Source organism: Balaenoptera musculus, chromosome 15 (assembly GCF_009873245.2).
Source record: "Balaenoptera musculus isolate JJ_BM4_2016_0621 chromosome 15, mBalMus1.pri.v3, whole genome shotgun sequence".
In the NCBI taxonomy this organism is placed as follows: domain Eukaryota; kingdom Metazoa; phylum Chordata; class Mammalia; order Artiodactyla; family Balaenopteridae; genus Balaenoptera; species Balaenoptera musculus.
The window spans coordinates 5,675,387-5,697,439 of NC_045799.1; the positions used below are offsets into that span (position 1 = coordinate 5,675,387).

General features: G+C 52.8%; 1 protein-coding gene across 2 annotated transcripts in view; it reads left to right on the forward strand.

Moving 5' to 3' along the window:
- BMP7 (bone morphogenetic protein 7) overlaps positions 1 to 21,104 on the forward strand; it is a 93,188-nt gene extending 72,084 nt beyond the window's left edge. Inside the window, exons 4-7 of one of the 2 annotated variants that reach the window (XM_036827062.1) lie at positions 8,314 to 8,511; positions 13,285 to 13,361; positions 14,789 to 14,899; positions 20,840 to 21,104. In XM_036827062.1, coding sequence (XP_036682957.1) covers positions 8,314 to 8,511; positions 13,285 to 13,361; positions 14,789 to 14,899; positions 20,840 to 20,956 — 503 coding nt within the window. In that variant the 3' untranslated portion in view covers positions 20,957 to 21,104. Of the gene's footprint in view, positions 1 to 8,313; positions 8,512 to 13,284; positions 13,362 to 14,788; positions 14,900 to 18,066; positions 18,678 to 20,839 lie in introns of those variants that run through there. The other variant, XM_036827061.1, reaches the window with a different exon arrangement.
- The last annotated feature ends 949 nt before the right edge of the window (positions 21,105 to 22,053 follow it).

Genomic DNA, 22,053 nt, shown 5'->3' on the forward strand with positions numbered 1-22,053 from the left:
CTTGATGCCAGTAGCACCCCTGCCCCAAGCTGCGAAAACCAAAAATGTCTCCAGACGTTGCCAATGCCCCTGGGGGGGGGGGCGGGCTCACCCCTGATTGGATGCACCAAGGTAAAGCTTTGCGGTAAAGCAGCACAAGGGAGTTCTTTGGGATGCAGGAGCTGCTCTGTATCCTGAGAGAAGTGGTGCTAACGTGAACCTATACACGCGTTAAAACTGACAGATCTGGATACCAAATAAAAGTCAATTTTACTAGATGTTAATCTGAAAACTAAAATTTAAGAAAAGCCAAAAAACAGGAACAGAAACAAAACACTCACTCTGCTAGAGGCAAGCCATGAATCCTAAGGATGAAGAAATCGGCAGAGTTGTTACCTGCTTGTTGGGTGGGCCGGAGATCCCATCATGGTTGCTACAGTATAGCAGGGTCAGTTACCATCATAGGCCAGGAAAGGCTTTCTTTCCTGACTTAAGGAGCACCTCTTGGCAGATAAAATACAGATGCACACTTAAATTTGAATTTCAGATAAACAACAAATAATTGCTTAATATAAGTTTGTCCCACGTATTGCAAACGTTATTCATTTACCTGAAATTCAAACTTAACTGGGCATCCTGTATTTTTATTTGCAAAATCGGATAACCCCATCCTTGGGCAAATCTTCAGGGTTTGTTTAACCTATTAATCCTTGTCTAGAATATAAATCTTTTTCAACTTTCCCGAAGATACAGACCTATGTTAAAATATTACGTGTATCTTTTCTTCCTGCCTAGCTTAAGGAATTCACCCACCTCAGTCCCTCTGCCTAATACGTTGGGCCTGGCTCCCTATTCAGTGTGGCTTGCTCTGGAGGTTTAAATACAAATAATCAAAACAAATACTTGCAAGTGCTAAGTGAAGCCTTTACATTGTAACAGCATAAAACGAAAAGGAATTCCTCTCTCAGCTAACCCACAGGTCCTCTCCCCCAGTGTAACCTTTCTCTGCCCTTTGTGGGAGTATTAAAACAGAAATAAACTTTATGTATATATATATCCACATATGTTGGTATATGCTTCAAATTTCTTTTCTCCCATGTGGAATCACACTGTATCATGTTCTGCCCCTCACTTGGCAGCCCTTCCTTCTGTCGGTCCCACGAGAGCCTGGACCTGTCTTGTCCCCGTGGTAACCCCCAGGGCGCAGAGCTTTGCTGGGCTCGGGGCATGTGAGCCAGGAATATTTGTAAATAGATGAGTGAATTGTTTAGGTGGCTGGTTGGTACCTCATGCCCGTGCCCCCTCATTTAATTATCCTGTCTTAATAAAGCACCACATTGTCTGTGGGTTTCGCAGCGAAAAACTTGACCGCAGTAACTTATCTTTGCATGTCTGTGCTGCCTGGCTTACTTTAGGAAGGGTATATGTAGCACCTGGCTCTCGACCTGGGACGTTTTGCCTCCCAGGGACACTTGGCAAGGTCGGGAAACATTTTGGGGATGCATTTTTGGGAGCAGCCAGGGGTGCTGCACCTCCTGCAGTGCCCACGACAGCACCCCAGAGGACCATCAGCCCAAACGCCCGGTGCCAGGTGGAGAGGCCGGCTGTGTTTGCGATCGCCTGCTTGGTGATCGTGCTTTGGGCCCCATCTTAGAGCTCTCACCTGTGCAGGGACGGTGGGTGAAGGGGACCATCCCTGCCCTGAGTTGCTGAGCTTTTGGAGGAAGACAACGTGTGTGCAGGGCCCCGAGAGGCCGCCCTGAGCGTTACGGGGGTCCAGAGGAGGGCGTGGTGGGAGGGGGCTGGTTTCTGGACCTCCACGCGGCTTCCTCTCTCCCCACCCTATCTGTTCGCCACACACCAGCCCCAGGGGGCCTCTCATCACAGAACTCTGGCCACGTCCCCCTGCCAGACCTAGAACGTGATCCGAGGCCCCGCATGACCCGGCCCCTGACCGGTCCCCCCCTTGTCCCTGAGCGCATCTCCCTCTCTGGTCAGCTCCTGGGGGCTGTCACCCTGTTCACTGCTGTACCCGCACCTGGCACGGTGCCTGGCACACAGAGGGGGCTTCATGAATCGTTGTTGACTGAGCTGCTAAATGAATAAACAAGTTGTTTGTTCAAGCCTGGGACGGAAGAGGATGAGGCAAAGGGATTTCCAAATGCGAGGCCCCTCTGCAGCCGCAAGAGACGAGATCAGCATGTGTTTCATTGACGAGGAAAGATGTCCACAGTACATTGCCCCCAACCCAGGTTTATGTAAATCAGCAGGGACACACATCCCAGTTATGAGGAATTGCACACACATGTTTCCATGTGTCTATACGTGCATGACGGGAATGGCTTCACGGGTATGTGACCCGCACAGGACCCTGCACTAGGACCCCATGCTTGGTTTGATGCTCTGCTGTCTCCGTCTTGCGATTTTTAATAACATTAGGTCAAGAGGTCCTGCATTTGCACTTTGCACTGGGACCCGCAGATTCTGTAGCCAGTCCTGGTGCCCGGGGATGGCTGGGAGATCAGTCCATCTTCTAGAACCCCAAATGGGCTGTGAACAGGAGGACCCACTTTCTTCTCTGCACTTTGCTCTGGTTGCAGACACCAGGTAGAGTTTTTATAACCCTCCCACCCCAAGAGGAAGCCAGGGCGATGCACTCAGTTCAGGGTCCTTCATTCCACATTCTTCCAAATGACCGTGGTCGCATAGTTGACGTTTCAAGGAATACCAGGAAGGTGAAGACCAGCCTGGAGAAAGCTGTCTCCTCTCCACCTCCAGGTGGCTCTTTGCGATGTGGTCCTGGGCCAGGGGAGCCTCCGAGGTCACATGCAGCTCCCACCCTGTGTTGGGGAACCTTGACCCCTTTTTAGCACATGGGGCAGCCCAGGACACACTGGTGTGAAGCTGAGAACTCAGACTTTGGCTTCCTGCAGAACAGGGTTCGAATACTGGCTCCACCACTGACCCGCTGCGAGGCCTTTATCACGGGAGCCTTGTTCCTCTTTGAAAAGTGACATCACGATGTCTGCCCCATGGGGCCGTGTAGAGGGTTGGCTGGGCTGTGAGCTCTTGGTCCACTGTTGGCACAGGAGACGTTTGCTCATTTAGTAAACGGTCATCAGGAGCCCACGAGTGCCGGGCACTATGACGGACATCCTTATACGGTTTATTAACAAAAACTATCCCCCAGGGTTTGGTTAATGGGTCATTCCTACTCCTGTTTTTTTTTGTAATTTATGTGCTTCAAAAGTTAAGATATAATTCACATACATGGAATTCACCATCTTAAAGGGTACCGTCTAGTGCTTTTTAGTACATTCGCCTTGTTGTGCAGCCATCCCACTATCGAATTCCAGAATATTTCCGTCATCCCCAGAAGAGACTTCCTATCCATTAGCACTCACCCCATTCCCTTCCTTCTCCTAGGCCCTGGCAACCACTAATCTACTTTCTGTTTCTATGGATTTACCTATTCTGGAAATCATACAACATGGGATGTTTTTGACTGGTTTCTTTCACGTAGCATAATGTTTTCAAAGTTCATACATGTTGTAACATGGATCTGTACTTCATTTCTTTTTTTTTTTTTAAGAGTTTGGTTTTTATAAATTTATTTAGTTATTTATTTATTTATTTATTTTTGGCTGTGTTGGGTCTTTGTTTCTGTGCGAGGGCTTCCTCTAGTTGTGGCAAGCGGGGGCCACTCTTCATCGTGGTGCGCGGGCCTCTCACTATCGCAGCCTCTCTTGTTGCGGAGCACAGGCTCCAGACACGCAGGCTCAGCAGTTGTGGCTCACGGGCCCAGTTGCTCCGCGGCATGTGGGATCTTCCCAGACCAGGGCTCGAACCCGTGTCCCCTGCATTGGCATGTGGACTCTCAACCACTGCGCCACCAGGGAAGCCCTTCATTTCTTTTTATGGAGAATAATATTCCGTTGTATAGATACACCATGTTTTGTTTATCCACTCATTAGCTAATGGACACTTGGGTTGTTTCCACGTTCTGGCTATTATGAGTAATGCTGCTGTGAACACTTGTGAACCTATGTTTTTAGTTCTCTTGGGTAGGTACTTAGGGATGGAATTGCTGGGTCGAATGAGAGCTCGCCATTTAACTCTTTGAGGAATTGCCAAACCGTTTTCCAAAATATCTGCAGCATTTTTATAACCCCATCAGCAGTGTAAGAGGGTTCCACTCTCTCCACATCCTCACCAATACTTGTCTTTTGTCTGCCTTTATTTTAGCCATTTTAGTGGGAGCGAAGTGATATTTCACTGTAGTGTTCCATATGCCTGTTTTTTGTTGAAGGTGAATGTCTGTTGTGGTGACAGTCAGTTGTACCTTGAAAGCTTTCATCTTTTCTCATACTTGGTGATAGACGGGGAATGATCCCTACCTGCCCTGTGAGTGCCTGCTCTCTACCAGGCCCAAGATGGCTTGCTGCCCTGTTCCCTAGTCCTCCAGCCTCTAAAAAAGGGGCAAGGACAACCCTAAAATGGCAACTCAGACTGAACAATCAAAGGGGTTTATTCGTTTGGCTGGCTGGGGCAAGGACAACCCTAAAATGGCAACTCGGACTGAACAATCAAAGGGGTTTATTCGTTTGGCTGGCTGGGGCAAGAAATCAGCTTCAGGAATGGTGTGATCCAGTGGCTCGGTGATACCACCAGAGATCACGCGTGTCTGTTTGTCTCTCTGCTCTTCCTTCCACCAGGTCAGCCCCATTTGGAAATGTGGTCTACTCGTGGTTGCCAGATGGTAGCTGTTTCTGGGACTCTCTCCATCCCTCCTCCCTCAGTGCTGTCCAGGGAAAGAGAGGGCTGCTCTGGACTTGGAAACTTCCAGGATACCTGTGCTCCATTCATTGACTAAATTGGGTCATGTGCCCGTTCCTGAACCAGTCGCTGTAGCTGGAGGGTTGGTTGCCGCGTGTAAGACCGCAGGTCCTGCCCTCTATGGCCAGGCTGGAGTCACTCTAAGGCACGGCTGCCTCAGTAACAATTGGGTGGGGTAGGAAGAAAAAGAGGGCATGGGTGAGAGAAATGGCATCATCCCTATTTCACAGATGAGGAAATGGAGGCCCCAGCACGTGACTTCCCCTCTCTCAGCCCACACAGGCTGGTCAGCGGCAGATGTGGGTTTCAACCCCCTGGAGACCCTCCTCTTTCCTCTCTGTCTGCCCATGTCTCAGCCGAGGCTGTGAGTCCCTGGACGTGGCTGTCCTGACAGTGGCCAGAGCGAGCCAGACACCCTCCCTCGGATGCACGGCGACTGCCAGCAGTGCTTGTTGGCTTCACTGGATCTGGAACGGCGTCAGGTTTTCAGGGAGGCATTTTTATTTTGCCCTAAAAGCCTTCCAGGGGGGACACAATTCTGAAGGGCTCGGCTTTAATGGTTCCTTTTATAGAATCATTCAAATTATAGATGGGTGAACTCGAGGAAACCCCGCTAAAGAATGCAGGAAAGCCGGCGTTAAAAGGGACCAAGGTAAAGTAGTGGTGGGTGAGGGAGCTCGCTCTTTTAAAAGTTTGTTGTTGGGCTTCCGTGGTGGCGCAGTGGTTGAGAATCCGCCTGCCAATGCAGGGGACACGGGTTCGAGCCCTGGTCTGGGAGGATCCCACATGCCGCGGAGCGGCTGGGCCCGTGAGCCACAGCTACTGAGCCTGCGCGTCTGGAGCCTGTGCTCCGCAACAAGAGAGGCCGCGATAGTAAGAGGCCCGCGCACTGTGATGAAGAGTGGCCCCCGCTTGCCACAACTAGAGAAAGCCCTCGCACAGAAACGAAGACCCAACACAGCCATAAATAATAAATAAATTTAAAAAAATTTAAAAAAAAAAAAAGTTTGTTGTTAAACAACCAGAGTGAACCCCCTGCTGCTGATCTGGTCCTTGGGAGGCTGGGTTTCGGGACATCTGGCCTGTCTGGAGGGCTCCAGGTGAAGCTGATTCCAGATGTGGATGGGCCCAGGGCCTTCAGAAGCACTGCTTTCGCTGACCTCTGACTCTTCTCACCCAGCTTGCAGGCACCATATTTGTTGTGGTTAAGCCGCCTCACCTGGGTTCAGATTCAACTCCCTTGCTTCCAAGCTGGGTGTCCTTGGGCAAGTGATTCAGCCTCTCTGAGCTGTTCTGTCATGAATGAGATGGGCTTTCTTTGTCCTCTTGCTTTACCTTCCTTTGGAATACTTATCACAACCAGATGTGATGTTAAGTGTATACTGGCCAATGGTCTCATGGTTGCCGGAGCTGGTAGCCTGTTCTAGGCCCCCGTCACACTCGACCCGCCCGCAGAGCACAGGACACTATGACTGCTTCATCCGCCTTCTCCCCCAGAATCCAGAGCCCCATATCCTCCTGGCATCCCCCTTCCTCCTGTTCAAGCTTCTTCCAGATCCTTCCCCGCCGGGCACTCGTGCACAGCCTCTGCTGCGTTCCCCGGATCTCTCAGGTGGAGACAGGGCATCTGGGCTCAGTCCTCACGTTGCTTGTCTAGCTACACACTCCCCAGGGTGCACGCGTCCAGCCTTCGCTCCGGCCTGGACCGCTGCCCTCAGCTGGTGGTTAGTGAGCACTTCCGGTGTGCAGAGCTCTGCTGGGAGGAGCGTCTGTGTGTTGAATGGCGGAGGTGGGACGTGAACCCGGGAAGGCGGGCCCTGGGCCAGAGCGCGTCTTGGCTCCAAGGCTGTCTCTCCCCCTGGATCAGGAGCCAGGCCCGGGCTGGGATGTTCTGCTGTCCACAGCCCGTTTTCCTCGTGCGTCTGTTGGGGATTTCAGACAGGAGCCGCTCAGTCACACCGTTTTGTCCTCTGCCCTCCCCTTCCCAGGTCTTCTCCCCACCCCTACTACCCCCGCCTTGGTTTCCCCACCTCCTGAAGGGTACATGGGGCCTCTTTGTACATTTTTATCACAATTTCCTGTGAATCTGTAATTATTCCAAAACAAGACATTGAAAATAAAATAAATTCTAAAGATGCACTTAAAAATGAACCGTCGAGGATCTGAAGGTTTGCGGCCGCCTCTGCCCTCACTGCCCCCCGTCCTGTCCCTGTCACGTCTTCCCGTGCTATTCCGTCGCCTCTGCCCGGACGCGCACTTCCAGCCTCGCCCCCTGCAGTTCAGTCTCCCGCAGTGGCCTGGGTTGGTCTTTTACAAACAATTCCAGCTGCCCACTCCTCAGCCGAACACCCCGTGGTTTCCACTTCATGCAGACAGGGTGTGTGTCCTGGGACTTAAAGCAGCAGAGCTTTATTCTGTCGCTGCAAGTCCAAAACCAAGGTGTCCTGGGCCACACTCCTTCCAAAGGCGCCAGGGAAGAGTCCTTCCTGGCCTCTTCCAGCTTCTGGTGGCCGTCGGTGTTCCTTGGGCTCTGTCTTCACACGGCTGCCCTGTGTGTGTGTGTGTGTGTGTGTGTGTGTGTGTGTGTGTGTGTGTGTATGCATCTCCCTGTCTTCACGTGACCTTCTTCTAAGGACACCAGTCATTGGATTAGGACCCACCCTAATCCAGTATGATCTTAACTAATTACATCTACATCTAAAGATGCTATTTTCAAATAAGGTTGCATCCTGAGGTTCTGGGTGGACGTGAACTTGCGGGAGTAAACGGAATGAAGGTAAAGGGCTTGCTGATGCCCCCAGGACCCTGCGTTGCTTCTGCCCCCTGCTGTGCCCACCACTTTTCCCCTGAACTCCCCCGGCCCTCTCGCCCTTAGTCTCTGCTCCAAGAGGAGGCCAGTTTGCTCACTGCCCCCCGCCACCTCCGGGCCTTTGCCTTTGCAGTGCCCCCGTCCCTGACATCCATGTGGCTCCCTCCCTCGCTGTTACCCACCTCTCTGCTCAAGAGGTCCCTCCGCGCAGAAGGTGGCAGTCACTGGGGCTGCTTGTGACTGTTCCCACCCCCCTGGGCACCAAGCGGGACTGACCCCACCCTTTGAATTTAGGTGGATCACATGATCTGATTTGGCCAATGAGATGTGAGTGGAACTTGCACCAGCTGGAGTCCTTCTGCAAACCTCAGCGTCCTACCCCTCCCCTGCTCCATTTGTCTCCACACACGTATCACCACGGGCTCCCTGCCCTGCGTGTTTCCTGACCGCCTTCCCCACCAGTGGGCGCACCCAGGGGCCAGGGAGTTTTCTCTCTGTGGTTCCCACCGTGTTGCAGGCTCCTAGAGCAACCTGGCGTAGGGTCAGAGCTGAGGCCACACTTGCGATGGACGGGTGGTGGGCGCGCGGATGGATCGTGAACCTCGGATGAACCGGCGTCTGTGCAGCCCTTCCCACTAACCGCCTCTCCTGTAACCGCTCCTCTGTGCCTTTGACTCCTTCCCGTCTAGGGCAGAGCATCAACCCCAAGTTGGCAGGCCTGATCGGGCGGCAGGGGCCCCAGAACAAGCAGCCCTTCATGGTGGCCTTCTTCAAGGCCACCGAGGTCCACCTCCGCAGCACCCGTTCCACGGGGGGCAAGCAGCGCAGCCAGAACCGCTCCAAGACACCCAAGAACCAGGAAGCCCTGCGGGTGGCCAACGTCGCAGGTACGCCTGGGGGCTGGAGGGTTAACACATGGATACCCGCCCCCCCCCGAGGAGCCCACAGGGGGCCCCCTGTGGGACCCCAGTTGGGGTGGGACTCAAAATCCATGCATGTGCTTGACAGATGGTTCTGGAACCAATGCAGCAGGAAGCACAACCCACAGAATCCCTTCCACCCCAGAGCTCACCATCTTCAGGTTATAAATTGTGCCATAAATTCATTTCGAAATGCAAGTAGCAAAACATGAGTATAACAAGATGCCAATCATGTAAATTTCTAAGCGGACAAAACAATAGCTACAAATAAATGGAGGGAAGACTTCACACCAGCCTCCGGAGGGACAGAGGCTGCTGCCCGGGGAGAGGGGAGGAGGAAAAGGGGAGAGTTTGCTGTATCTTTAATTTTATTTCTTCAATTGAAAAACATTTGAAACTCATGGCAAATTTTAACACTTGTTGAATATGGCTGGTACGATTTTCTTGTGGAGCCGTCCCGGCTCTGGTGAGCTGGGAGAGGCCTGGGGCTGGTCGGAGGAAGCGTGGAAGGGGGGCATGGGGGTGTCTAGAAGGGTGATGGTGAGGTGGGAAAGGAGCCGCCGCCCTCAAATTCACTTATATTGTCAATAGCTTCTTCTGCCTTACCTGGACAATTTGGAAATTTCTGTTCATTTTCCTTTCCGAGGGAAAAAGAAAATTACAGTTACTGTGGTTGGTGATATTTTTAAGAGCAGGGCATCCTGCTGGGTGGATCCTAGTGGGTACGTGTGGCTCCAGAGTTTGTGTGCAGAGATTTTGAAGCTAAAAGAATCTTTAGATTCTCTTCTGGCAGGTGCATCCATTCTTTTTTAGGCTGCTCAAAGGGAATCTGTGATCCCGCAAATTAAAACCCAACTGAATCTCTTCATTTGTATTAGGAGCCTCCTCTGCGCCGGGCTCTGGGGGGCTGGGGTTCAACAGTGAAAGCCCAGCCGTGGTGCAGAGATGGTTCAGGATGGGCAGGAGTCTGCCATCCTTGGCAGCCACACTGACACCAGGCCGGGGAGTTGGAATGTGGTGACGAGGGACTCTTTAGGGGGTGGTTCAGAGAAGACTTTCCAGCTGGGAGCTCCGAGGCGAGCTGGTGCCCCAGGGGCCAGGCCGGGTGGGCTGGAGGCCAGCGCTGCAGGCAGTGGGACCTGCAGGTGGAGGGAGTTTTCGTGGCAGCTCTGGGAGGGAGGGTGGAGCAGGGGCAGGCCATGTGGCTGGGCTGGGGAGTGAACATAGTCAAGTGTCCTCTCGGGAGCCACATCTTGAGTTTGAATTTCATCCAAAGCAAATTTGGAAGCCTTTGCAGAGTTTCCAGCTATGATGCAGGGTGGGGTTGATAAGAAGCTCATTCTGGCTGCTCTGAGAATGGTGGGGAGCAGGGCGGGGCACTCAGGGAGGGTTGGAATAGGAAGATTTGTGAGAGGCTTTTCTATATCAATCAGGCAGGAAGGGCTAACAAACGTCATCCCCGCAGAGACTCCCGTGGTTCGGAGGTCTGTCAGGTGTAACGGTCTAACCGAGGTAATGAAAGGGGAGGGACGGGTCTCAAAATCTTAAAATTGGACACTCAGCTTCCCCCACTGCATCCTCACCAGACCCCCATCAGGTCTCCACTTACATAACCCCACAGGACGGAGCTCTCACTATCTCACGTGGCAGCTGTTCTACCTTGCCTGGGGTCTACTTCCTTGCTCTGGATTTCTACTTCCTGGCCCTGTTTGAAGTTCACCTAAACCCTGCCTGGAAGTTTAATTTTAAAAGAACACCGAAGCCTGGGCCCCACTGCAGGCTTAGTAAACCAGAATCTCTGAGTGTGAGTTTGTGCACACGTGCCCGGTTGAAGTGCTTTGCCCCCTGTGATGAGCTGGGAATCCTGCTGCAGGGCCACACGAGTAGAGTCCTCTCTCCCACGGCAGCCCTTGTGTGCTGGAGAGACACGTCCTGCAGGCCAGCCCCACCCCGCAAAGGCCTTCAACTGCTCTTCAGACCGTGTGGTTTGGGGTGAGAAAGTGGGTCCCTCGCCTCCCTTCCACTTGCTTCTCACCCACGACTGGACCCCACTCCCTAGTCGTTAGGCGTTTTCACCAGATGACCCACGGGGGTGGGCGCCGAGCCCCAGCGCCGGTTGTAACTTGGCAGCTGCTCAGGCCGGGCTCGCGGAGGTGCGTGAGCAGCAGCCCCTCCACTCCTGCTGCCCGCCTGCTGCGGCCTGGGATGGGTGGGCAGGGCAGGAGGGACGGGGGAACTGGGGTTCTACTTCTTGAGCATCTCTTTTCTTCCCTTTCCTCGTCTTTCTGCTAATAAGAGGTCAGAGTGAAATAGGAGTTCCAACCACTTCTTCCTGGAGCAGCCACGTTCCAAGGAGGCCTGAAGGACCCAGGTGTCTGAGGTCCCTGATGGCAGGGCCAGGGCCCACCCCATACTGATATGCCCACAGCTAGCTTCATGAGCTGCTCTTGTCCTTGGTCTGTTGGGCCTTGGGCTTCAACATGAAGCCACATATCATTGCTTTGTTTTCAGATAGGGTTGGGAAAAGTGGCAGTAAGGTCCCTACTCGCCCTTCCTCTGCTCATGGCAGACATTGCTAATCAATCCTGGCACATTCTTCTCACTGAGCCCACACAAAGCTTCGGATCCTTCTTTACTCAGGGCAACAAACAGCCAGCAGTGTTGGCCCTCCACGCACAGCTTCTTTGCCCCATCCCTGGCCTAGGCTAACGTGCTCAGACCTTTGTCTTGTTCAGGTTGCTTCACACAACATCACTGGGCTGAGGCTGCTCCCCACTCTCCCCTCTACCTTCTGCCTCCCTACAGGGAAGGAGGGGAAGAAGGCTTGTGGGGCTGCCGCCTGGGGCCACAGGCACAGCCACAGCAATGGAGGCCTTCCTGGATTTCCGCTCAGTGTCTGTGCCTTCCATATGGCACAGTGAATGGGCCAGGAGGTTCCTGGGCTCGCCTCTGATGGTTCCCTTGACCTTGACCTTTGTATATCGATGACCACCTGGCCCTCCAGCAGCCCTACTACCCCTGCAGCTGGTTTTCTCTCTCTCAAGGCCCTCAGGCTAGGTCCCAAAGTGGGGAAGGGGGGCCCAGGACTCCCCATTCCTGCTCCATCCTCCCTAACCTCCCCACCCCCCAGCCGTGGAGCTCAGTCCAGCGAAGCAGACCTCCCCCCTCCGCGCTGCCGGCCGCTGACCCCGGCGCTGCCTCCTCATTCCTGGAAGGCTCTAGTGCCTGCTGCCCGTCCCTCTGCCAACCGCCACTCCTGTCCTGGTTCTTGCCGACCTCCTAACCCTCCTCTCCATCCTGCTCCGTCCTCATCCTGGAATCGCCTCCCTTGGATTCCTCCCTGGCCCGCCCTCTCACTTCCTTTGGTTCTCACACGAGCATCACTTCCTTGGGAGGCCTTGGTTAGCGCCCGTGGCACGGACCCCTCGGCCGCCCTTCCTGTCCTCCTCTCCTCCCTTAGTTCCTCCACGGTGCTCATCTAGATGGAACGTAATTGGTGTTTCCTCATTTGGTGATTATCTGCCTCTCTCGCTGGAAGATAAGCCCCTCAGTGGCAGGGCTTTGTTTTGTTCACACTTGTAGCTCCACTGCCCAAAACAGCATCTGCAAACCTGTGGACATTAACAATTTGTATGAATGAATGAATGAATGACATACCAGGCACCAAGGTCATGAGGGCCCGAGATACCCAAAGGTGGGTGCTCCCTCCCCCCCAGTCTATGCCCCCCTCACTGAGATCCTCTCACTGGTTCTGAGTGTCTCCTAGGAGCCAGGATCCCTCCTAGAAAGACACACGCAATTCTGTCGTAATCAATTGTGTCCTTTCCTCGTTGGTTTGTACATTTTAAAAAATTGCTTTTCTGAACTCTAGATACAAAGATACGTGAACAATTGGGGATATTCCAAAAAAGCTGATAGGAAGCCCCTGGGAAGTTTTAGGTGGAGGAGAGACAGGTCGTGGTTAAGAAAAAAAAATGAATCCCTCTAGCTTCTGGGTTCAGGAAGGTTGTGCAGTGGCAGCTGTGTGTGTGTGTGTGTGTGTGTGTGTGTGTGTGTGTGTGTGTCAGAGAGAGATAGAGACAGAGAGAGACATAGACACAAAGAGAGAGATAGAGAAACAGATTTCTACATGTTTACAAGGGCTCAATTCCTAACCCAAAGTTCCTACAAACTTTACATACTTCTGGAAAACCCCAGTGCATCATTTTCGTTCCTCAGAGAAACCTCAGTATTGTGTTTTTCTGGAAGGTCAGTGGGACTTGACTTTTGCCCTCTCATTTCTTCTTGATGGTGGGGCTTTGTCCCAGGCCCTGTCCGTGTCCCCTCCTGCCCGCTCCACGGGGCTGAGCATGGTGAGGCGGGCGGGCCTCACAAAGCGAGGTTGAGTGGAAGCAGCCCCTCTGGGCAGGCTCTTGCAGCCAGCGTGTGGGAGGTGGATGGAGATGGAACCCACGCAGATGTCAGCATCCAAACAAGAGAAAACAGCGTCCACAGAAGGGTCCAGAGAGAGCTGTGAGCCAAGACTGCGTCAGGGAGACGGGGGCATTGGTACCTCCCTTACAGAGGCCGTTTGCTGGGGATGGAAATGAGTTTTGAGGCTACAGGTGCTTGAACGGCTTCTGTGTCAGGAAGGTCACCCTCCAGCTTTCAGAGTTTGCTTGGGATCACACCACTGTCTTAGACTGAGGAAACTCTAATCTGTGTGTGTCTCCTTTTCCTCTCCCCGGTGCTGCTCCTCAGAAAACAGCAGCAGCGACCAGAGGCAGGCCTGTAAGAAGCACGAGCTGTACGTCAGCTTCCGGGACCTGGGCTGGCAGGTAAGGGGGTGGGGGGTGGCTGGATCGGCCCCGGATGTGTGAGGCCTCTAGTGTGGGCTCCCCCGTGCTCCCCCGGTGGTGGGGCTGGGCCCCACATGTGCAGTGAGCCGTGTTTCTCATCTCTTGAGACTCCGGTATCGCGTCCTAACTAGAGGCTCCAGGGATGCCCCATGAAACCCAAGAGCAGAAACATGGTTGAGACTCAAGCTAGAACCAGAAACCCAAACAATGTGGACTCTGAACCTCATTCTCCATGTGAACCCCATTTCCATCCTGCACTGGCTGCTTCTCTCAGACATGGCCGAGTCCGTGTGCTGGAATCCAGCTGCCTGGGGGACGGGCTTCCACCCTCTGCCCTGTCTCCTCCTCCTTCCCCCGTCTGTGATTCCAATTCCCAGAGAAGGTGCTGATTGGCCCAGCTCGGGTCAGGTGCTTGTTCCTGAACCAATCAGCTGTTTTAGGGCTGGGATCATGTCCTAGGACCATGGCTGCCCCTCTGGAATCATTTGACTGGAGCAGGGCAAAGGGCAGGGGTTGAATCCTAGAAAAAGAGTTATCTCCACTATTTATGAGTATCTGTGACATTCTGGGCCCTTTTCTAGGCACTAGAGGTGCAGCCCTGGGCATAGCAATGTGCCTGCCCTCATGGAGCCCAAATATCCCCGGACAGGGTGCTGTCATAAGATCATCAGGGCCACTGGTTTTGTTGTTCTCCCTTCAGCGAGCTTGTAGTTCAGTGGGAGGGTCCAGATTCTTCCCAGGGCATCATGTCCTCAGATACACCCCCAGGGCACTTGTGCACACGGCCGGCTTGGAGTCCTCCTGTGACTGTGTCCTCACTCTTATGACAACATCCATGGTCTAAGAGGTGCCAGGCCGCGCTTACGTTCTAGTGCTGGAACAGAGGCCCCAGATGCACTTGAGTCCCTGAGGGGTATATGTTTTGCTAGGACAACATTTCTGTGCTAACCCGACCACGTGCGTCCTTTACTGAGTCGCACACGTGTACCGGGCACTGTGCTGGCTCGGCTATACTGTCATCTCTCTCCTGGGTGGCTGAAGTGAGGCCTGGAGGCTTTGTTTAAAGCAAACCGCCCACGGATTACCACCTAGTAGGGGTAAGGGTGATGCCACCCTAATCACCCCTCCCTGTGCCACCTTCCGATGAAGATCAAGTGTTCCTTCTGGGCTCAGCCCAGCCCCCGGTGGTCTTTCCCTCACTCTGCAGTCTGTTGGGACCATGAACGACTACCTCTGTAGGAGCCCCAGCTGCCCAGGAGGAGGTGGGCCATGCCTTTGACCTCTGGGAGCTTCGGGGTCCGGCCCACAGGAGGAATGTTTCGGCCTAGAGGGCAGGACCCTGCGGCTCCCACTTTCCACGTGGTTCTGAACCCGCGCCCCGCCTGGTCCTCCGCTCTCTCCCGCAGGACTGGATCATAGCGCCCGAAGGCTATGCCGCCTACTACTGCGAGGGGGAGTGTGCCTTCCCTCTGAACTCCTACATGAACGCCACCAACCATGCCATCGTGCAGACGCTGGTGAGTGGCCTGCGCGCCGGCCGGGCTGTGGGCAGCTGGGGGGGCAGGGCCACCAGATCCCGCCTCGCGCTCCTCCGAGCTGGGGCCACAGCAGGTCTCTGGCCAAGGCCACATCATGACTTTCAGGAGCCCAGGGCACTTTTGCTTTCGTGGGCCCTACCTCCATAAAACAAGATTAAAAATTATATTTAATAACATGCATTATAATCTTCGTGTATGTCTGCAACCCCAGAGTGCATTTATTTCTCCTAATTGTAAAAGCAGTTAGAACAGTTTCACGGACTTCTAAAGGTATCGTGGGTAAAGGTCACTGTGCCTAACGGCAGTCGCGCTGGCCCTGCCTCTGTCAGGCGACCGTTGTCCCTGGTTGTCAGCATCCACATCCACAGGCCCTGCAACGTCTGGGCTTCCTCCAGGTTGGGTAGGCTTGAGGGCTCATCCCCTCCCAGAGCTCGTGGCTTTGCCTCCTAGCCTTGAACTTTGTGGTTCGGCCATTCAAGGGTGTTTATTGAGCATCTACTACATGTAGACCCTGCGCTGGCAGCTGGGGGCGCTACAGGGAACAGCATACAGGGAACATCACAGACGTGGTCCCTGCACTCAGAGCCTCATTTTCCAGGCAAGGAAACAGTCAAGTAAACAAATGCGGGAACTTCAGGGAGAGGGGAACGACAGGAAGATGGCAAACAGGATAATAGGATAGAGAGATGGGGGGTAGCCGTGGGGCTCTTTGAACTTTCACGGGGTCATTGGAGGATTCAGTGTGATGATGCAATTAAAGCTGTTAAGGGGGTATCCGGCGCGGAGGACACTCAATAGATGTTATTTTTACTACTTTACCAACAACAAGAGTGATACGAGTTAGAGACTTTGTTCTTTAGCTTAGAACCTGAGGTTCAGAGACGTTGGTTATCTTCCTCCTTGCTGTGAACGTTATCTGGGCCTTCCCTGACAACTGGTCATCCTCTCTGGCTTGAATGCTTCTAGTGATAGAGAGCTCATTACCCAGGCCCATCTCCTCTGTACCGCGGGTCTGTTTGTTGCAGAGCTTTGTGCTTCTTTTGCTTAGTAACCTGCCTCCCTCTTCCCTGTCCCTGCCCCGTGTGTTACTTCTCACTCCCCTGTTCCGTTTATTTGGATCAGGCTCTGCCCTTTGAGGGAAGGCCTCTTTTTTAAGCATTGCTTTGCCAGGACCCCCGCTCTCACAGCAGTAAACTCTGAAGCCCTATTCAGGACTGAAGGTCTTCAGGCTGGAAATGAATAGTCACCCCAGCCTGTTCCTTGGCCTGAACTTGTCCCCCGTGCCAGTGTCCCCGTTCTGTCCTGCTCCAAGGACCAGAGTGACGGGGGTGTCTCCCAGGCTGCCAGGAGCACACCTCCACCCTTCTTTGAGCCCTGCCTTCACGGCCCATGGAGCAGAAGCCCGGCCGCCCTGTGACACCCTCTCAATCTGCAGTTCACCAGAAAGCTCTAGGATCAGAATGAGTCCTTTGATTATTCTGAAACGAAGGTCATGTTTGAAAAGGAGGTGAATCCTTGCTTTCTAGAGAGTCCTAGTGAAATACAGAGGAAGTGAGCTAACATCTGGGATTTGCTTTAACATTATTCAAGGATGGAGGAGATGGGGGAGGGTTTAGATTTGTAAGGTTTGAGACGATCCGTAAAAAACAGTTTAAAAAGCGCGCTGACCTACGTGGGAGGTCATAGACTGGGGCTTGGGGGCAGGGGGTCATCCACAGGGTTTTCGGTTGGCCCACGTGGTGTGTTAGAAACCTGGAAGTTTCTCATAAAAACAAAACAGGACTGACAGCTGGCCTGTCCTGAGCACTCGGTACATCTGATCGCACTGGCTTTGGGCAGCTTGTGTCCGTCTCCCTTTGGTTTGCCCCAGTCCTCACTGGACCCTATGGTCTGACTTCTGGCCCAGTTTGCTCATCCGTGGCACTTGCGTGGCCCCTGCCGTCGTTTGAATTTGTTTGTCCCTGAGCCCCACCACCTGTAAGGTGCGTAGGAGCCCACGAGCCAGAAGGAACAATAAACCTGGGCAACTGGCTGACTTCTTTCTTCATTCTTACCTTCTGGACCTTCTCCTTTCTTGTTGACGTCCACCCAAGTGTTTGCCCAAATTCTTTTCCTCTCATTGTTATTGCTCAAGATGCAGAATAGTCTAATATAGTCTAGACTCACACCATCCAATACAGTAACCACTTTTAAGTGTGTCTCTTGAGTACTTGAAACGTGGCCAGTCTGAATCGAGATGTTTTACAACTACAAAATACACACTGGGTTTTGAAGACTTAGTATAAAAAAATGTAAAATATCTCATTAATGATTTCTTATGCTAAGTATATGTTGAAATGATAATTTTTTGAAATCTGGGGTTAGAGTAAATATACTGTTTAAATTAATTTCACCTCTTTCTTTTTCACCTTTTAAAATGTGGCTACTAGAACATTTTAAATTACACATGTGGTTTGCATGATATTTTTCTTGGATAGGACAGGTCTGGCCCAGAGGTCAGCAACCTTTTTCTGGAAAGGGCCAGATAGTAAATATTTTCAGCTTCGAGAGTTGAAAGCCTATGCTGCACCTTTTCACCACAGATGCTGTGTAATGCAGAAGCAGAAGCAGCCACAGATGTTGTGTAGACGAATGGGCGTGGCCGTGTGCCAATAAAACTTTATTCGTAAAAACAGGTGGTGGAGCAGGGATCGGCCTGCAGGCCGACCCTCGTCTAGCCCAGTGGTTCTCCACTTGGGGCAGTTTTGCCTCCCAGGGGATATTTGACAATGTCTGGAGACATTTTTAGTTGTCACGGTTGGCGGGGGGGGGGGGGGGTGGCGTGCCTCCGACCTCTAGTGGGTGCAGCCCAGGGATGCTGTTAAACATCCCGCAGTGCACAGGACAGCCCCACATTCCTGGCCCCAAGTGTCTTCCTAGCCGTGTGCTGTGTGACCCTCTATGCTTTGGTTCTCTCATCTGTGAATCAAGAATAACCCCAGAACTGAGTTAGTTACCCATCAAGCGCTTAGAACTGGGAGTGAGCGGTAAGTGTCACCTGCGGGGATTTTTGTCCAAGCAGTACCTGTTCCTTTTAGAAGTACTGAGGCCAGGGAGGCGTGACTCACCGGGTCTCACCACTGCCACCGTTTTGGTGTGTGTTCCAGGTGCACTTCATCAACCCGGAAACGGTGCCCAAGCCTTGCTGTGCTCCGACTCAGCTCAATGCCATTTCCGTGCTCTACTTCGATGACAGTTCCAACGTCATCCTGAAGAAATACAGAAACATGGTTGTCCGGGCCTGTGGTTGCCACTAGCCCCTCCTGGAAGTCAGACGCTTCGGGGCCACGTTTTTCCAGATCCTGGGTCTCTCCCACCACCTCGGCGAGGAGCCCGCAGACCAACTGCCTTTCGCGAGGCCTTCCCGTCCCCCTCCCCAACTGCAGCGCTGTAGGAGTGTTAAGGAATTTGAGAGGCAGATGGCTTTTGATCCGTTTTTCGTCGGCATCCTACAGACAAGATCCTGCAAGCTGCTGCAGGCAAAACCTAACAGGGAAAACATATATCAAGAAAAATTGCCGGGCCCCGATCGCTGGCTGTGAAGTCTCAGTTGTGCACCGACTCGTTCCCAGGGGTAATGATGACACCCTTCAGCCCGGCCACCAGCAGCGGGAGGAAGGGGGCGTGGCCAGGGGTGGGCACGTCCGTCTCTGTGCGAGAGGAAGACTAACGCGGAAGTCCCTGTAATAAATGTCACAATAAAACGAATGAATGAAAATGGTTAGGATGGTAGAGATATATTTTCCTAAACAATTTATCCCCATTTCTTGGTTTACTCTGATTTCCATAAACAGAAGCTGTGGCCGGCGGAGGGAGGGGAGGCCCCGTCTCCGTGCCATTCCGGTTTCATTCCGAGGCTTGCCGAAGCCCACTGTTTACGTAAACTCACCCAAAAGCCAAGATTTGGCCAGCAGGGGAGACGGAAATTTTCTGCTTGGAGTTGACCTTGAAGAATAAATAGGTTCCATCATTCAGCCGAGTGCGTGGTGGCAGAAATTAAAATAGGCATGTGACGCACCGGCAGACGCCTGGAATTGGTTTTCCAACACTCCCCATGGTAGGAAGTCAGTGAGGGTTGGCAGATGGAGGAGGACAGCTCAGGACAGAACTTGCAGCTTGATCCTGAGTTCCGGCCACCATAGCCCTATTTTCAGAAGCACGCTAGCCTTCAGCAGGGGTGGGTGGGCAGGAGGACCGTCAGTCCCCCAAGTTGGTCATCGATAGCAGCGTCCTGGAGTCTGGGCTCTGATGAGGGCCTCCGTGGTCACCTCCTTTCGTTTGCAGACCCCTTTTAGAGGACTCTGTGCAAGAATCGGCCCCTTGAAGTAAGGGAAAGGTGACACGGTGGGAGGTCTGCTGGATGCAGGGTGTGCAGATGTGAATCTCAAACAGAAGGCTCCTGAAGCTGTCGTGAGAGTGTCCTGACTCGAAGGTGCCATTTCTGACGTGGCTCTTGCCATGAGCCTCCCTTGCCTTAGCTGGTGGGTCCCCTAAATGGTGTGCACCCCGCTTCCAGCTGCAGTACAGCCTTGGAGACGACCAGACTCTCTGTGAACAAAGAACAGGATTATCCCGGGGAGGCCTGTGGCCCCTGGGATCTGGTCTAGTGGGAAACTGCTTCTCCATGTGGATTAAGTTGGTTCCTGGAAACACAGGGACACTGTTTTCATTTTCTTTTATGTTTTCTTCTTCAGTAGCTTGGGCTGCAGCCTTCACTCTGCCTGGTCAATGGGGAAGAGTCGGTGTTTTTGTTACATTTTGTTTTGTCTGTTGACAGATCTGGGGATTTTGCTGTGATTCCCTCCTGGTGCAAGTTTTGTCACCACGTATACCCCGGCCGACGTCTGGCTAGCATCATTTGTACACTGAAGCATGTAAATAGTTGTTACTAAACAAAGAAATTATTTATGTCCGTCTGAAGCTCATTTTAGACCCTCTCCAATCCCTTGTTCAGGACGATGAGCTTACTCGCTTCCCTCCAACCTGTTTATTTTCTTATTTAAGACTATTTATTAATGGTCAGACCAATGTACCTTCAGCCGTTACATAGAGCAGTCCTCAGAGAAAATGCTGTATAAATAGACAAAATAAAAAGGGTTCTGGTTTTGGGCCTGTGTATGTCTGTGTTGTTTTTTCTCTCAGCGCCTGGATATTGGAGTTCTCTTGGTGTGCTGAGAACTCTTTGCCTTGGCCTCCACCATTAACACGCTGTTTATCATTCAGGCCCTGGGGAGAGAGGGACGCTCGTCAATATTTGATGCAGCTGTGTGGGGCTCCGGGCAGGAGAGATGGAACCAAACAACAAATGTGAATTTGGTAGGCTCAACTACAAAGATCCTTGATTGAATTACAGTGCAGCTGTCAGCAGCTGTTTCAAAGAGGCAGGGGGTAAATTAGCTGTGTTTACTGCTAACATAGTTGAAAGATTTAGTCATCCCAATAAAATAGAGGCACAAGAAAGAAAAAGAAATAGTAGTGGGGGGTAGGGGGAGTGTACACCCAAAACTTTAAAGCGGCGCAGACCCCGGAGCCAACACTGTCCAGTGCAAATTATTTCAGCGGCTTGGGTGCTGCTGCTGGCTCCCGGCTTGAGCTGGAGATGGCCCACAGCGGGCCTGGTGAAGGTAGCCAGGGGCCCGCTGTGCATGCAGCAGCATGCAGCCGTGCAGCGTGGAGCAGCGTCTTGGGTCCCTTTCCGCTTTGAAGTGCACGCTGAGGTCACCTGATGGTTAGACTCTGGGCCCATTCCCTGGCCGGCTGCTTGCTCTTGCCCTGTTGCCTCAAATGAAGCAGCCGCTCCTAACAAGTTCCAGCCCCTGTGATTTCCAAACCCTCCTGTCATTGTCCTGATGCGTGATCTAGCTTTTGTTCTGTTTCCAGGCTGAAGACCAGAGCTGCAAACCAGAGGGCCAGATGCCGCCTGCAGCCGTATCTTATCCCTCCTGCATGGTTGAGTTCGTTGCCAACACATTTTTGAAACTCAGAAGATTGGGGTGAAAAAAACCCTCAGATTCTGCCTTCCCTTGAGCAGTCTGCAGATCTGGCCACCCTGGGCCCCGTTCCTGCGTGGCAGCTCCCGGCTGGAGCCAAAGAGCAGTTGTTGCCACAGTCTCCACTGCTCCCTGTTGTCTGTCTCATGAAGGTGCGAATGTCAGTTGCTGTTTTAAAAATTGTAGGTATTTATTGATTTGTCCCCATGTCTCTATTAAGAGTAGGAAAGTAAAGGCTGGACTGAAAGAGCCACACACTCTGGGGGAAGAGGAGAAGCCTTTTGTTCACTTCTGGCTCACTTTCCCCTTTCCAGCTGGACCCCTGTAGGCAGGTGTGTCTGTGGCTGCAGCACCGCAGGTGGCCTCGTCTTTGGCCTTCACCTTGCCCTCGCCTGGTTCCCACCTCTCTTGCTCATTGTTACCTTGGAGCATTTTGCGTTGGCGCCTCTTCTCCCTGTCCCGCTCACAGAGCACCTCTGTCAGGGACCACGGCTCCCACCACTTGGCCTGACGTCGTCGCTGGCCGTGCTGAGAGGGCCTGAAGAAGTGAAGGAATTTACTCACTGGCTAATAATTGCTGGTACCGGAATTGGGACCCAAAGCCTGGGCTCGATCCCATGCTTCCCTGAGTTAGAGTCTCCTGGGTCTGCTCACGAAATGTGGGGATTCCCGGCCCCCAGCCCTTACTCTCCAAACGACCTTCCCCAATTCCCTACGTCCATCCCTGAACCCATGCCAAGTTCCTGGACCACAGGCTCAGGCTCTTGGTCTCCCTCCTGCTTCCAAGCAGCTCGAGGGCCTTCCTCTGTGAACGTGTTGCCGAACTTCTAGCTTCCCCCCTGGCTGGGCCCGTCAGCCCTGCCTGCTGTACAGTATAGCTTGCCTGACCTCTGATTTCTGCTTCATTGCCTGGTGACGGTAGTGTGTGGACCTTGCTGGGAGCCTGGGAGGGTCAGCAGTGGTCACTGGGGCCATCTGCTCAGAAAATTCTCACGTGTACATTTTGAGTCCTTCCCTCTGTCCAGATCTTTTGGAGAAGCTGAGTGTATTAATTTCCTGAGGCTGCCATCACAAAGTACAAACTAGTGATTTAAAAAACTAGAA